Here is a 17,334-nt window from a genome sequence, read left to right as displayed (position 1 = left end):
TGTAGACTACCACCAGGGCGGCAAGGAATGCACTTCCAATACGATCTGCTTGCACACATCTCTTAGATGAGGAGTCTGCCTCGACTTGCTGATATGAGCTGGGGGTTTTTTTGTTGTAACTTTTACACAGGGGTAAATGTTTTGATTAAAAGGCCGTTACTATTTTGCTAGTCACAATGACTTTGTAGTGGAGGGGTTTGCTGCCGTGCTGACGGATGGATGGCCGCTCCCTGCCTCCAGTGAGCGGTTGAATCAGAGAGGAGCTGTCATCACCGGGCTGCCGACACTGTTGCTTGAACTGAGAGGAGGGCGGGGTAGTGGGGGGGTGGGGGCAAAGAGAGCAGGAATTAGATGGAGAGCCGGCGAAGGACGATGTGCTGAAGCGGGAGAAGAAATTTAGGGGAAGGAGAAGATGTAGGCCTTGAAAAAGAGAGAGGGGGAAGATCATGTGGGATGGAACAGAAGAGGTCAGTATTGGGTGCAGCTCACCTCACACCCCAATCCCAGAAGGCACTGCAGAGAGGGAGTCTGCATTACGTAAAAGGGGGGAAAGCAGGTGGTACTGTCTACGCAGTCCTGCTGTGGCTGTTAGTCCACGGTTAAATGCTCCAGTCATCTGGGGGTCCCATAACATGGTGAAAATGGGGAGACAATTACGCATTGTGTTGATCTGACACGTCAGAAGATGACGGCATGCCATAAAACCTGAGACGAAAAGGCGTAAAGGGCTGAAGCAGCATCTCTGTGATGGGGTGGATGAGGAGGGGGAGTAGATGAGACTCGCACACTCATAAACAGACATCAGTTTCTGCAGAACTTTCTTTCTTATTTTCATATCTCACAAAGATGAGCCTGAAAAACACAAATCTATGTTCAAACAAGTTTAATTCCTGGTATAATTGGATTCCTTGATGTTCACCCACAGTCATTCATTATAAAGCTTTAGTGCCCTTTGATGCCAAGACCTGCAGTCGATGAACACGACTAATGAGCTCCCATTAAACCAACATTTGACTACATGCAAATTTGAGCTTGTAAATAGAGCAATCAGTAAAAGTTGTAGTGTAGTAAACCACACAGATTATGTCTGCGGTTTTAAAGTAGTCATGCAGTGCCTCCTATTGGGCACTCCTGCAAAGTGCATGTGGTGTTTGGCGCTTTTGTCCCATTTGAATTGAAAACCTCACCTTTATTTTCTGTGTCTTGCATATATTTCAGAGTGTTGCAACAATCAATCACAGATACAATGTTAATAAATAAAAGCCCAAACAGATGAGGTGCAGCAGGTTTCTGCCTCCAATACACTGCATTATCTTTTATTTTGGTTTCACTGCAAGAATGTGATGAAGAAGCTGTAAGTACTTAATTCCAAAACAGAAAAAAACACATGACATCTGTCACCACCTCGAGAAAGCTGGAGATGCCACACTCCCATCCAGTTAATAAAACTATAAAACAGCGGCCTGTTCCCATCAACTGCACCAGCAAAGAGAGACCAGTGGGATAAACAAAGCAGTGGAAAGGCTGGCTCTTACAGGGCTAAACCTGAAACCCCTGGAGACAATCTTTTTTAACCTCCTCTGTGAGAAGCCGACGCAGTAAACCCTTACAACTTCCACCTCGTACCTTGATTGTGTAACAGGAAACTAAATTATGACTAAAAGGCCGCACACCGAGGCAACCAGGGGGAGATCAGCGGGCTCGTATTTACTGGAATACTGCTCAGATGATTCCCAAAAATACACGACACGACTGTTTCAGCTTTATTTTATGTGAAAGTTAACACTTTAAGCAACACAATAATAAGAAACAGCAGGAGAAGAAGTCATTCACTGAGCCTTGTTTAGCAGAGAAGGCGAACATTATTCTTTATGTTAAAAGCTAATGAATTGCAGCAGCAGTCAGGTCTTACCTTCAAACAATGCAGTCTGACTCGGCCTTGGCAGGTCAAAACAATTAGCCTAAGTAATTTCGTGTAAGCATGTGTGAGGCCTGCAGTTATTCTGACAAAGATACAGCTGTTCTACACCCTATAATTGAAACACTTCGGAGTAACAAGGGGGCTAAATTGGAAGAAAGTGCTCCGTTAATGTTAAGTCATTCCTAAGGTGAGGTCCAGCTGGGGACCTGTGGTGCGTGTCATCGCACATTTCACTCCCTTCATTTCTACATCAGCTTCTATGACCTAATTTCAAATCAGGGGAAAAAGAAAAGTGTAAAATCATCCTACATCCTGGAGTTTGTTTTCTGAGTAGTATTAATAAACTGATTTTCTGATGAAGACAAAGGTTAAATAAATAAAGGTTAAAAGCATACTGTCTTTCATTTTTAAGGTTTTCATATCAGGACATACAAAATAAAGAGGTCTTAAGTCATCTAATGTAAAGAAACCCTCAGATGAACTACAAAATGTGACATATTACAGCATGTTGTTATTTATTTCAATCAAGCCAACATTATTTAAGCCAAAGCAGTGGGTGAAAAACTCAGTACACCCTTGATGCTTCCATATGAATTAAGAATGTAAGAAGGTGCTGCTAATCTAACGTAACTGATTATCAGCAAGTGTAAGGACCTCTAGTCTGATCTGGAGCATTAAGGCGTGTGTTAAAAAATGCCAAAGAAGAAAGACACCAGGACTGATCTTAATGAGGCAATTTTTCCAACCCAATAGTTTAGGAAGGGTTATGAGGACACAGCGTCATGGCTTAGGTTTGCAAATCATATCTAACCAAATCCCAAGACTTCTGTGATAATGTCCCTTGTGGACCAAAGTGGAGATATGTCCGTATGACACAAAGCACCACATTTGGTGAAAAACAACCACAGCATATTAGCGCAAACAGCTGACACCAGCTGTGAAGCACGGTGGTGATGATTTGGATTTGTTTTGCAGGTGCAGGATATGGGCAAAAAAGAAGAAAATCAATGTACTGCAATAGTACAGTCAAAGTCCAGGCAGCAACCTGAGTGAAATGCTGTGGTGGGAGCTTAAGAAACCTGTGCTCAAACAAATGTCCACAAACCTCAATGGACTGAAACAATGGTGTAAAGAAGAGCGGGAACAACTTCTCCAAAATGATGTGAGAGATCAATAAAGCCATACAGAAAATGATTACTTCAAGTAACTGCTGCTAAAAGTGATTCTATGAGCTACTGAGTCATTGGGTTTACTGAGTTTTCCACAATTTTATTTAATTTTAAACAAAATGGTACAGTGTCACGTCACATGTTGTTGTTTTTTTTTAATTGTAATTTTTATTATTAATGTGAAACCTTAGAATTGACATAGCTGTCTTCTTACCAAGACTGTACCTGAGGGTACTTTGACAGGATACATAAGGAAAATACATTGTTATGTATTTTTCCCCAAGTTTTCTGAAGTGTGATATTTTGAGCTTAGTTCTTTGCTTGCTTGCAGAAACATTAGACCTTTCCAGACACTCTGACCTGTGACAGAAGTAAAAGTCCAGATGTTACTGATAACATTAACAACAAAAGGGCCCTGGAACCGAGACAACAAGACACAATTGTTTCATCATTATTTTTTACTATTTTCAGCTGGGCCGGGTTTTTTTTTTTCCGAGGGTATCCATTAAAATGTGTGCTCTTTTGTATTTTTGCTTTTTAATGCGGCTTCTTATAATAGGCTTTATGTTCTTTAATTATTGCAAAACATTGCACAGTGCCAATAAACCAAACCTAACCCTGAGTTGACTGGAATTTGCCATGTACAACAGCTGTTCCTTCCTAAAAAAACCAAAAAAACATCTTAATGTGCCCATCAAGCATATTTGAGTAACTCTACAACAGTAAAAGTAATATTTACCTTAAAAAAAAGAAAAAGAAAGAAGGAACACTAGCCAAACGGTAACTTCAGTGCAGTGAATCGCTCCCCGATGCCACTGATGGATAAATCCCAGGAATAGTAGTCGAACGCGGAAGAGAGCGGAACTCAATTGGAATATGGCTCTCTCCAGAGGTTTGAGATGCTGTCAGAGGGTTTTCTCGTGGATACCTGTTCTTATTATCACCGCCGTTGTCTTGTGGTCGTATTACGCCTATGTCTTTGAACTATGTCTTTGTAAGTATGGCAAACTGTGTTGGTTTCTTGCGACTTTGATCGTTTAGGTACTGACACCGCAGACTACCGCACAGCGGTGTTGACATAACGTTATAGAAAGAGCAGGAAGTGGCTTCGGGTGTGTGCGTTCATTTACTTAATATACAATCAGATTCTCCTTAAACTTAAACTAATTTCCCATTTTCTCTACAAGTTCAGTGGTAATTCCTGGTTTTATACCAAAACTGTTGTGCTGTTATTCCTCTTAGCTAACTACAACCTGACAGTCTGGCTAGTCGTGTTAGCCGGTAAATGCTGTTTCAGTAAACAATAAACAAACTAGTGTTAGCCGAAACAGTTAGCTAGACTGTTGTCAGTCAGCCAGCTTGGGTGTATTTCTGAAATCATGTTCTTGTTTTAACAGTTACAATCACCAATACACTGGAAAAAGGTAAGCTACCCTCTCGTCTCAGTGTAATGTGCACTGTTGAACCATGAACTAGAATAACACCAGGCTTGTTTCTGATATATTATGTATTGTGATTATTTCTTGTGCTTGCAGTGGCCTATTTGCTTTTATTTCATGTTTGCTTTGTGATGTTCTCCTGGACCTACTGGAAGTCAATATTCACCCCTCCTGCGTCCCCATGCAAAAAGGTCTGGAGAGCTAACCTTAATATCACCAATTAACTGTGGCCTATGCTGAATATGTTGTATGCAAATATCTGTTTGTCTGCTTTAGTTTCAGCTGTCATACTCAGACAAGCAAAGGTACGAAATGGAGGACAGACCAGATGCTCAGAAGCAAATCCTGGTTGAGATTGCAAAGAAGCTGCCTATTTTCACTCGAGCCCAATCTGGAGGTAAGCTGTGAAAGCATGTGAAATGTTTTTTTTCTTTTAATTTTCTTTGTCCACCTTATTTGATATAGAGTTGTGGGGGGCGGCACTAACAAGGCAGGTATATTAGCCGCAATCCATCATCTCACACATAATCTGTGTTTGGTGAAAGGAAATAGGTGAGGGCAATTAGCTTTGTGTGCGCTCCGGAGCATCTTCATCCAGAGTAATCAGCTAGTGTATCTCTTCCATTAATGCTGATTGGTAAGACTTAAGTTCTGGGCTGCAGGAAGTATTTGAAGGGCAAGCTCAGCTCAAATGTCGTCCATTCAACTCGCCATCCTCTTGTCTCCAGCTATCAGGTTCTGCGACCGCTGCCAGGTGCTGAAGCCTGACCGCTGTCACCACTGCTCCGTCTGTGAAATGTAAGACACCCTTTCCTCCCCAATCCATTCATCTGGAGATGGAGAGAGGCAATTAGATATTTGTTGGCCAGGGACTGTTGTGATAATTAGAGGATGTTGCTTTTGTTTGCCATGTCATGTCTTGAAGACATTATTCCAAAGATCAATCAGTGCAGAGGTTTAGCAAAGGGAACGAGCCGATAGCTGCCAGTGTACATGTTAAAGAAAGCCGTAAGAACAGCTTGCCTAACATGAAACAAATGCCATTAAAATGATATAGAAACCTTGTCTTGCTTTTAAGGTGTGTCTTAAAGATGGACCATCACTGTCCCTGGTAAGTTGTAACCTCTTCCTCTTCGTCAGTGTTTAAATGTTGAAATAAAGGTTTTGTTCTAAAACCAGAATGTCTTTTTCCTTTTAAGGGTGAACAACTGTGTTGGTTTTTCCAACTACAAGTTTTTTCTCCTTTTCCTTGCCTACTCTATGGTGTACTGTATATTCATTGCGGCAACAGTCTTTCAGTATTTCCTCAAATTCTGGGAGGTGAGTGTCATTCTTTCTTTATGACTCATATTCACGAGTTGTCATAATGTCATTTTGAAGTCCTTATAGTCAGCAGTATTGTATTTCCGCAAGATTCAAGCATTCTGTCATAGTTTATTCTCAGGTTTCTAGCGCTCCCATTTCTCTCTTTCCCAGGGGGTCTTGCCAAACGGGCCTGCAAAGTTCCACGTCCTCTTCCTCATGTTTGTGGCTCTCATGTTCTTTGTCAGTCTCATGTTCCTCTTTGGCTACCACTGTTGGCTTGTGGCCAAGAACAGGTCCACATTAGGTGAGAATTTGACGCATTTACTGATTAAACCCCCCTTTGATTTCCTTCTTAAGAAATTGATCTCATTTATTTAATAAATTAAGCACACATTTAGTCCATTAAATATGGTATGGAGAATTGAAAGGTTGACAGGGGGAACCTAACTAGTTTCATATCTGTTTTTTAGAGGCCTTCTCAGCTCCGGTTTTTGCCAACGGACCAGAAAAAAATGGCTTTAACGTCGGCATGCGCAGAAATCTGGAGCAGGTATTTGGAGAGAATCGGAGGTTGTGGTTCATCCCCGTCTTTACGAGGTGAGTTTGTTGTCAGGAGGCAACTCGTTGATTTCTATAATGAGGTGATGGCATTTTGGCATCTTTACACTTAAGTCTTGGCCCTATAGTTTGCAACAGAGTGTTGAAATACACAGAATTAATTCAGAGTGCGACATGTGCCAAAGCCAGTACTCACAGAACACGATCTGGATCCTCACCAAAAGCTAATGGATACTTCCTCTGTTCACCACCACTTCTCCACCAGGTTCATGGAATTTGGCCTGTTAGTTTTTGCATAATGATGTGGACAAACAGGCTGAGCAAGTGTCTGTACCTCAGCTTACTGCCATGGTGGAGGAAGAGTTAGAGATCAGTATAATGATTTAAGTAGTACACCGAAAATTTGAAGTATAAGGGATATGAATAATTGATGGTGAACAATATGACATTGACTTCAGAATACAGAGTAGTTTTTACATCAAGCTGCAGTGGAGCTAATGAATAACATGCATAGTGAAGAATTTGATCAATGGTTGGAACTTATTTAATAGTTAACTGGATCTTTAACAAGCTTCCATCTGTTTCTGTACCTCTTATATGTCAGCCAAGGGAATGGCCACTACTTTCCTTTGAAGAACCGGAGCTCTGAATCCCACAACCCCTTATTAGCTAACGAGGACATGTGGGAAGAGTCAGATGATGGGTCTGAGGAGGGAAGCTTGGGTGAGTTTATTTAAATTCTGTCATATTTAAAATACACAGAACTGAAAACGGCTTTTTCTCATTAATGCCCAATATACTGTATATCCTATTCAACTTATATCATCCAGGACAGCTGTCATGACCTGCTGGTCAACATATCTTCACAGTAGCACCTAATCCATGAAATATATGGCTCTTGGCTTCTATTTACTCTAGATGAGATTGCTGGTGCTAGAGACACAAGTAGTTTCCTTCCAAAAATAATTGGCTCTAATACTTTTGCATTTTTTTTTAATCCATTAAAAACCTCTTAAGAGACTAAATGCTTGAGTTTTCTCCAGAATCTGTTAGTATCTAATTACAGTTATCTTTTGTGTCATTTTGACCTTTGTAGTTGCTTTGCACTGTGAAATTTAAAAACAAAAATAAAGGGTGAGTCATGTGAGTCACAGGCAAATGCTTGCAGGCATCCGGTGACTTTTACTGTATTTTCTAAACAAATATTTTACCTACTCTATCACCTTCAGGTCTTACAAAAACAAGTAATAGTGTCCAGTGAATACTTGTGCTTTATAAGTTATTTGTGCCTGTCTCTTATTTATGTTTTTTATTCCTATGAAAGTCATATTTATTGCTCGAGTGTAGTGACAGAGAAAATATCCATTCAGAGACCCCGACTTTTCCGTAACTTGACATTCCAAATATGGAATGCCTGCACTGAAACATCCAAAAACAAACGTTGTTGGAGGTCACACAGTAGGAGCAATAAGATGGACAAGGTTTGTAACCTTGGGCTAACGGCGGAGGGGATGGGACACAGTAACGACACCATGCAACGGCAGATTAGTTCAATATTTGTTCAGTTGAAATGACCTGAAGGCTTCACTATAAACTGCTGCTGTGTTTATATTCTGCTACCACCTGCTGGTCACAAGAACCACACTGTTCACTACCAGCTGCACCGTTTACAACAAAACCACAGAAAAAATTAATTTACATGCTGATTATATTTTATTTTTTTAAATCATTCCAGCAGAGGATGTGGACCCCTCTGTTACCATAGAGATGGAGGAATAATTTACACTGGTGGAGACCTGGACTTGTATCGCACACACTGTGTATTGAGAGGTAAATGCATCCCAAATCGCAAGGACGTTCAGACACACCGAAGGGGCCCAAACGAGAGGATTAAGACCTGCGTTTGGACTGTCGTTGCCAACTCTACCCCAATGCTTCACATACTGATGAAAAAAGGAACTCATTGGATGACCAGTGGAAGCATTGCCTCTCATGTCATCATCATCATCGTCATAAAATTTAATTTTCGGGGCAAGTCAAGTGTTTCCTGTTTTACAGAAAAGCAACTGATTTATTTTTCTTTTTTTATTACAGAGCAAATATTTTGCCTGTATTTGTTATTCTTGACAGAGCACTAAAACTTTACAGCTTCTGTCTGGCAGTGTGCAATTTTACAGGTTTCTGTTTGAGAGTTAAGCTTACAGTGTTGCACCTTATGGTTTCTTCGGTGGGGGACGGGAAGGGAACTTGCACTCGTCAGGCTCCAGAAGTCTCATAGTGACCGAGTTGTCTACAAGTTTGAGGTTTACAGCATTTAAACACAAGATTTGACTTAAACATATTATTAAAAAGCTAACTTAACCTGAGCCTTACTAACAAGTATTCCTGTTTTTGGAGTCAGTATCTCCTCGGAATGTATCCTCCTGCTCCTCATCATCCTTTTGAGTACATTGCACCAACATCTTGGGCACTTCTTCCCCCTTTATGGAGTGTTTTATCCTCCCTGTTGCAGTTCGAATGTCATTAGCTCAGTGTCTAATCACAGTGGTGACTGTAACAACAAGACAAGCATAAATTTGGTCATAGCTAGACCTGATTACATGTTACATCTGAGTATTATGGCAAACTTGATATATCTATCTATCAGTGGAGTCATATTCTGAATATACTGTATATCATGGCTTAAAAGCTGTTTGCTACATTGATTAAGAAGAATGCAGTGATTGGTTAGATTTATGTCTGGGTTTTGAGCATATGAGATTTACTGAGACTTTTTTTTTTTTTAATCTAATCAGTCTTTTTTATCATTAGCTATCCCTGGGAAGATAACACTTTGTGGAAGCAGGGGATTAAAAAATTGCTTTTGTTATAGACTCATAAACATACATATGAGAGGGCATAGGTTCTTCTATGTCTGTTTTTGATCTTTTTAGATAAATACACTGTACATATTAACTGATCCTCATCAACAGGTTGGTAGAGGGCAGTGATCTTCTGCAATATAACGTTCTGATTATTATTATTATTATTTTTTTACCTGTGTTTATGTATTTTAATACCAATGAAAGCTAATCTTATTCAGACTGCTTTTGTGTATTTAGACAGCGCACCTGGCAGAAAACCACTTCCTTAACCGAGTAAACCTATTTATTCAGTCATGCATAAGAAGTTGGGTTTTCACCAGATGTCTGTACAGTTTTATGTTGAAGCTTAAACTTTTTGTCAGATCGGTTTTTTCCCAAGTTGAGTGAGCTAAACTAAATGCTGCTCATATCTAAGAAAGGCTTCTATTCATTCTACTGAAACTGTAGGTTATTTATCAGGGATATGTGAAAGCTTGTATAAAAACATTGAGAAGGATATGGCTGTTGAGTGTATCATTTAGTCTTTTGTCTATTTATTGTTATAAAAGTCTGCCTTTTTTTTTTTTTTTTCCCTCGTGTATCGAGTTTCAACCATACCTGCTGCAGGCAGTGTCTGTATATTTTGTTCTATTACCGGTAAGTGAACTATTGAAGTAACGTACTTTAATCATACAGAACATTTACAACTTGAAGGCAGGAGTTCAATGTTGCTAGAGCACATGTGGTCCCCTCTTTAACCCGTCTTTGGAGTATGTGATTGTGGTGCTTCCCTTTTTCATCATGTCAAAACTACCAATAGTTTCATTTGCTGTTCTCATTGTAAACAAATATTCTTTATTGATCCAGCAGATGTTGTAACATGCAGAATAAAATGATCCAAGTTGAACTTACATGGTTCTGTGTAGTCTTTTTATAGTATGATTATACACAGCATAGAATATATACATTTGATTAATTTGATATCAGTTTTTGAATTTTGTAAATGAGAAGCAGTACTTCGCACAATGAGGAGAACATGACGAATACATTGCAAAATATATTAAAAATACAACCAAAACTATTTGCAGATCATGTTCCTCGGGTTGTCCTCCATTTAGTCGGTGCCAAAGTACCTCTGTCCGAAATGCGTTGGAGCCACCGGGTGGACTTCTGTGGTCAGAATTGTGATATCTGGGAACTCCTGGATTATAGATTTTGCTCCTAGAAGAAAAATGTACAGTTGGTTCACTTTCTGTCTGAAACCTAAGCCACTGATATGCTGAATTAACAAAAGCAGCTAGCAGCCAAAACCTGAAGCTTTTCTGAGGTAAGGCTGCTATGAAATGCCAGTTCATGACCAGGATGGAAAAAAGCAACCATCTTAATTCCCATCATCCTCAGCTGTACTGTGGTGAGGTTAAGCACAGCTCAGGTAAGCTGATAAAGGGGCCTAGAGCTTAAGAAGCAACCACACTGACATATCCTCACTTTTTAGGTTTATACAGCAAACATTAAAAAGTAGATGCATATTTACATGTTCACCTGTTCCAAAACAAAATTATTATCTATCTGGCATTTGGCACTGTTTTTGTTTCTACCAACCCCCGAGGGGAATAATCTACCTTTAAGTCCACTATGTTCATCAGCTACTCCACTTGCTACCTACTGTGGCTTTTAAGTGCTTTTTTGTTAAAGGCAGCTGTCTGCTGTAGCTGCAAATGGAGTGAGAATGAAAAAATACTAAACAATGAACTGAAACTCACTATAAAGTACTGACAACTAAGCAGAGCTGCAGGGGATCCTGTCAGTTCATTACAACTCCTTTAGCACTGTCAGATACACTGTTAGTATAAAAAATACTAATTATAGATTATTAAAAATAATGTAATGGTAACACACAATGGTCTCATTCCACATGACAATGAGATTGCCAACATTGGTGTCCAGGAATCACTTGAATCATCTACTTTATTATTAGGTACATTTTGCTAGTATTAAGTTGGAGCCGCTTTTGCATAAGGTGCTGGAAATATTCCTCAGAGATTGAAGTACAGCTAACTCACTATCTCAGTCTCTAACCAGTTTGAGATGACTTGAGCTTTGAGATCCTGCTGTGTTATCCTGCTGGAAGCAGCCACCAGAACATGTGCATACTGCGCTTATAAATGGATGGAAAATGCTGACACTACCATCCAAATGTCGCTGCAAAAATAGAGACATTAGACCAGGTGATGTTTTTCTCAGACTTCTATTATCCATTTTTTGTGAACTTGTGTGAACTGTAGCCTCTGTTTTCTGTCCTTAGCAGACAGGAGTGGCACCCAGTGTGGTCTTCTGCTGCTGTAGCCTATCTGCTACAAGTTTTGATGTGTTGCACTTTCAAAGATGCTCTTCTGCATACCTTGGTTCTAAAATGTCTTTTTTTTTGAGTTGGTGGTTCCTTCCTCTCAGCTCAAAGCAGTCTGACTTCTGACATCAACATGCATTTTAACCCATAGAACGCCTGCTGACTGAATTTATTACCTTTTTAGACCATTCTCTGTAACTCTAGAGATGATCGTGTGGGAAAATCCCAATAGATCAGCAATTTCTAAAACACTTAGACCAACCTGCTTGACACCAACAACCATGGAGTGTTCACTTACATCACCTTTCTTGCCCAACTTGACATGCCTACATGCATTGGGTTGGTGACGTGATTAGCTGATTACATACTTGTGCCTGTGAGCAGTTGAGCACCTGTACCTAATAAAGCGGCCACTTCTGTATATAGTGTAGACCAGGGTTTGATTACCTGGTAAAAGGAAATGTCTTTAAAAAGGCTTCATCCCCTTCAGAGGATTAAATAGCTTTTTATATTTTAATGGCAACATGTGCTTAATATATCAATGTTTCATATATTTAAGTGGAATAAATCCATTAAACATCAAGACAATCTGGCCCAAGCTAAAGTAGAGAAAACTATAAATGTGCAGAAGTTACATAGTTTACTGGTGACCGCTGAGCAAGACTTCAGATCAGCAGCGCCACAGAACCTCATTGTTGCTGGCAACAGTATTTTTCATATAGACACTGATGTAGCAGAAACATGAGTGGAGAAGCAATAGAGGACAAAGTGTGTGATCTGGGAGGTAAACAAAACCGAGCTGGTGGCGACTGCACTTGTGTTGAGCTGTCTGGCTTACCATGAGGTGTGGAGAAGAGGCTGAGTAGGATAATATGTTTGGGTTGGACCCTGTGCTCTTTCAGCACCCTCACAGCCTCAATCACGGTGTTCCCTGTACCTGCAGACACAGAACAGATAAGGTTTGCTTCACATTCCTGCTTATAATGACAAATTTGCTGACTCATCTCAAGAATATGTGACAAGCCGTAACAGATTCCCAACACAAACTACATAATTGCATTTTTCCCAATTCAAATATATGCAACTCATGCATTATGAGCATCTTAAAATGAAAGGAAAGTGATTATGTGCTGATTGACGTGCCCATGAGTCTGGACAATTGACAGGCTTTAATTTCACATCCAGTTAGCATGCATCAATGAAACCATATGTTCCATCATTCTGACATTATAAAATATACCTTGAGCCTAGCTATGTCACATTTTTTTTTAAAAAAAAGCTGAGAACAGAAAAATGCTGCTTTGTGACACAGGGAAACCGGGGCTATTAAGATACTATTTTTGTTGGCCCTCATTATGTTATTCAGCAGCCTGGTGGCTATCTCCCAGGCAGTGTATAATTACCCCCATGAGAACTATAATTATCAGAGCAGTGTGAATGGGCTGGCATGATGTGGAAATGCAGACTTGGTGGTGAAGGTCAACTCAAGGGAGATTTTCCAAAATGAATAAATACAAAAAACTTTTTTTTCTTTTTACACTTGCACAGAATTGAACATCTCTTGACATTTACGTGCTACTGAAGGTGACAAACTGGAGTCACCAGAAAGAAAAAACGAGCTCAGCCATCTTGTTACTTACTGAGAATGGGGTACATGAGCAGCACTTTTCTTCTATACACATCTGGGGGGAACTTGGCATAGTAGACCTTGGCTTTCTGTGTCTCTTCGTCACTCTGTATGAGGATCTTGCCAATGCGGATAGAGCGGCAGCAATCACGGAGACCCTGCTCCATGGCCTCGCCTGTGAGAAAGCACATGAAACGCAACTGTGGTTGAAAGGTTACGCAAATATATTTGTTGCTTAGGGCTGTCTTCATCAGCGGGGATTTCCAGCAGACCTGCACCTACATGTGTGTTGCGTCTCATTTCTCCGGTAAGACACGCTCACGCCATATCGGTTTGTTTGAAATTACAAGAATAATTATCAGCAGCGCTAATCATAAAAATACATTACGGATTTTCCTAAACCCAAAGTCACCTAAAAATATTAAAGAAATATAAAGACATGGCTGGTGCCATTTAAAACAAACAAACAAACAAACAAACAAACAATGCTATATCTAAATGCAGAATTGCCCACTTTCCTCCACAACCACATAGAAAAGTTCACACACTGTTCACACTGTAAAGCATTCAGTCTTCATTACATTACAGCACTCTACCATGACATGCTCAAAGTCAACCCACGAGGATGTCAAGACATGACTGTGGTATGGAAAACAATAGAACCGGTGTTTTGACTTAGCTGATGTGTTACCTTTAAGGTACAGTGTTTGAGTTTTATACTTCCTGTGTTTTATTCTAGCATGACTGTCAAAAAGGCAAAACAGGCTTTGCAGACAGCTATGGTAACAGTCTCATTAAACCAAAAGGACAGATAACAAGTGTCACTTCTGGTTGTGTGGTCTGCTGACAGCGAAGCCTTCAGAGACTGTGCTCTCTAGAAAACTAAAGACAAATAGCTGTCTCAAATGCCTAACATAACGTTTACACAACTTAGTATTCAAACAAGAGAGAAGTCTATGATCCAGCGCAAACGATAACCGAGCAAGAGCAAAACAGATGCACAGTATGAGTACACGGTTGCATGGAAGACTTATTATGTGTACCTAGGAAAGACACTAATTTGTTTTGATAGGTGTGCTAGAGCAGGTTTAACTTACCACTCCTCATAATGCTGACTCCACAGTTGCCTCTTTCAAACTTGACACCCTCATACTTGTACCCTGAGGGAAAAAATGAAGCAGAAACAGTCACAAAATGTAGCTGTTCTGAAAAAGCCCACACAGTCATATAATGCTGGGAGTTAAAACACTCAAACACTGGAGCCCACTGGTCAGAATTTAGAACTCTGTTTTTGTCTAACCTAGTCTTTACACCTGAATAACGACTTTGTTATTACAGAGAGACCCTCCTCACCTGTCGGTGTGGTCACTGTGCACTCAGAGTAGGGGAGCTGGTTCAAGCCCTCTTCAACTACAAGCCTGATCTGGTTTTTTACAACACAAACAGACTTTATTTATAAAATCTTCACACTCTTACAGCATACTGTATGAAAGTCATGATCTTACCAGTCGGTCCGCACAAAACACAAAATCTCCTCTGCTGGTTGTTCTGAAAATGTAAATATGAGTTTGATTAGATCATTTTAGATCAGGGGTTGGCAAACTTTTACTATGAAAAGGGTCATTTTCAAGCAATTCTTAACCTGTAAAGAATATCTGATATTTGCAATGCCTATTTATTTAAGCAATTTGTTAGACAGTCATGTGAAAAAGTAAGTTTCCCCATGACTATATGTACTTCTTTGAAAACTTAAAGGATGATAGAAGCTTAAATCATCACCCCTCCTCCACCATGCTTTACAGCTGGTATGAGGTATTTGTGCTGATGTGCTGTGTTTGGTTTTTCGGAAACGTGAACCCTGGCCCAACATTTTGTGGTTTGTTCAGATCAACTTTGAAAACCTACGCCCCCCTCTGCTAGGTTATTTTTAAAGAGAAGATGTATTCTCCTGGCAACCCTTCCAAACAAACCAGACTTGTTCAGTCTTTTTCTGATTGTACTGTCATGAGTTTTATCATGCTAACTGAGGCCTGTAGAGATGCAGCTCTTGGGAGTTTTTACAGATTATCTGAGCATTGCATGGTTGTTAACACACACTTGAATGCTCCAGACCAGCAAATTGCCAAAATGTCTGCTTTTACAAAGATCCTGACAGTTGATGATGATCAGATTATTGGCACTGCATAGTCCTGTGGAAACTCTTTTTTACATGACTATATGCATGTCATTTTTTAATTCTTATCATGTGTTAATGAAGAAGGCACCATCTATTATTTGGATGTTTGCCCATCAAAATACCAATAACAGTAAAAATGCAAATCTTTTACCACATGTGACTACTTTAACGTGGGCTATTCATAATTAGTATTTTAACTTTTCATTTTCATTACATTAATATATTTTTTGATGCATTTATGATTCCTAATGATCTATTTTTTTAAGCTACATGCGTCTCTGAGCTGGTTGATACTCAGCACTGCTCTGATTCAAATGATCTTATTACTGCTTCAATTTCATCTCTTTTTGTGTGAACAGACGACAACTATTCCTGTTTGTATCAGGTAAAGTAATACGAGGTTATAACTACACAAGACATCTTAACAACTGTAAGATATGTGCAATTTTATGTTGGTTCTTTTGATACAATAAATTATTCTCTCCTTGAAAGGCTTAAAAAATGTTGTAGCTGAAACTGTTATGATAGTTACTATGACGTTTCCTTGAGGAAGCATCACTTGTTTTAATCACAGGCATAAACAGTATCGCACATACTGTAGTTTCTTTACCAGGTTGAGTCATCATTGAAGCTATATGGGTCATTTCATATCAACTGACTAAATCTGGAAAAAATTCCCCGCCTGCAAAATTCCCAGGGTGATCATAAACTCAAATTTGCTACATAAAGTCAAGGTCGGAGATATTTGGCCTAAAAAATATGATTTACATAATTTAAGTAGCTCTGTAGATATAGCTGTTTGAAAATGCCCCCAACTTAGTCACAAAAGATATATTTATATACGTTTAAAAAATGATTCAAATTTAAAAAATAAAAAATATTTATATTAAAAAATATCTATTTTATGAGTAAACTTATAACAATATAGAGGTAAAATGTTGCAGTTTCTTTAATAAGAAGCGTGTCACTCCCCCCACCCCTCCTCCTTCTAAAATTTGAAAGGAAATTGGAGATGGTCAGGCTGAAAGCATTTGGTCATTTGACATATGTTTAAAGAGTGAGTCATTTAAACCTCACGCTTTGTTTTTCTAATATTACATCAAGATCTGAGATGTGCTCTACGTTGGCCTGACCTATCTAAAATCACTGCAAACTCTTTGACTTCCCCAGGAAATTTAAATTCCATTAGATTTTTGGTAAGCTGCCTTTTTTAGGATTAGTGGCATCCTTTAAATTACATACCGGTACCTTCCTGGTTTTCTATTATAGCTCCAGTTCAGTGAAATGAAGAACAGCTACGTTTTTCCATTTACTAATTATAGTTTTCTACAGAGACCATAAACACAATTTAAAGTCTATATTTTATATAAGGCTCGTTACTTGCTTTTGTACCACAACCACTATGTATATGGCCTGTGTGTCAGTAAATAAGAGCGGGGGACTCACTTGTCTCTGATTATTGTCTGTAATTCACGGATCTGGTCATTCAGAGGAAGCAGCTTAAGCTGGGGTCCCAGGTTCTCCTGGCTGTCAGGCTGTGTTGTGGCATCACTTGGTTCGGAGTTGGATACTACTGCAGGCACGCTGCTGTTACTGTTTGCAAACCGAACTTGCTTCATTGGGTGCTCCTGGCCACTGCTCACATTGTTCAGCTGCTGATTGTGGCATGGCATCCTGAGTAAAAGCAAGAGATATCTATGCTAAAGTCAGTTAGCTTCTTTCCGCAGCGCCACACACGTACTAACGGTGTGTCACAAGGAACACAACGTGCTCTGCCGTTAGCTTCAACTCTTAAACTTCGAGTAGCTACTGCACAGACACCCCCGTTAGGACTTCACTCACAGATGTACAGACACCGAAACAGGTCGTGTTAAAAACAATTCCTTGCCGTTACTGCTGGCTACAAAAACAGAAAACGCAGCGATTAGAAAACCTGCTTGCCCGCTAGC

General features: G+C 39.7%; 2 protein-coding genes across 2 annotated transcripts; one reads left to right on the top strand and one right to left on the bottom strand.

Moving 5' to 3' along the window:
* The first annotated feature begins 3,945 nt into the window (after positions 1–3,945).
* zdhhc15b (zinc finger DHHC-type palmitoyltransferase 15b) lies at positions 3,946–9,513 on the top strand. The gene is made up of 11 exons (XM_063491809.1): positions 3,946–4,084; positions 4,488–4,514; positions 4,626–4,720; positions 4,806–4,926; positions 5,258–5,327; positions 5,608–5,640; positions 5,729–5,849; positions 6,006–6,138; positions 6,305–6,431; positions 6,997–7,115; positions 8,128–9,513. Exons 1-11 carry the CDS (start codon positions 3,967–3,969, stop codon positions 8,169–8,171), a joined length of 1,008 nt encoding a protein of 335 aa, XP_063347879.1. The 5' UTR covers positions 3,946–3,966; the 3' UTR covers positions 8,172–9,513.
* Positions 9,514–10,182: 669 nt separating this feature from the next.
* Positions 10,183–17,332, bottom strand: uprt (uracil phosphoribosyltransferase (FUR1) homolog (S. cerevisiae)). Its single transcript, XM_063491820.1, has 8 exons — positions 17,228–17,332; positions 16,832–17,059; positions 14,715–14,757; positions 14,563–14,632; positions 14,307–14,369; positions 13,223–13,384; positions 12,421–12,519; positions 10,183–10,456 (listed from the first exon to the last, which is right to left on the bottom strand). Exons 2-8 carry the CDS (start codon positions 17,056–17,058, stop codon positions 10,350–10,352), a joined length of 771 nt encoding a protein of 256 aa, XP_063347890.1. The 5' UTR covers position 17,059; positions 17,228–17,332; the 3' UTR covers positions 10,183–10,349.
* Positions 17,333–17,334: the final 2 nt, after the last annotated feature.

The sequence above is a fragment of the Pelmatolapia mariae genome, linkage group LG2, assembly GCF_036321145.2.
Source record: "Pelmatolapia mariae isolate MD_Pm_ZW linkage group LG2, Pm_UMD_F_2, whole genome shotgun sequence".
In the NCBI taxonomy this organism is placed as follows: Eukaryota; Metazoa; Chordata; class Actinopteri; order Cichliformes; family Cichlidae; genus Pelmatolapia; species Pelmatolapia mariae.
The sequence above is the reverse complement of the archived record's forward strand: the minus strand, read 5'-3'. Positions and strand labels throughout refer to the sequence as shown.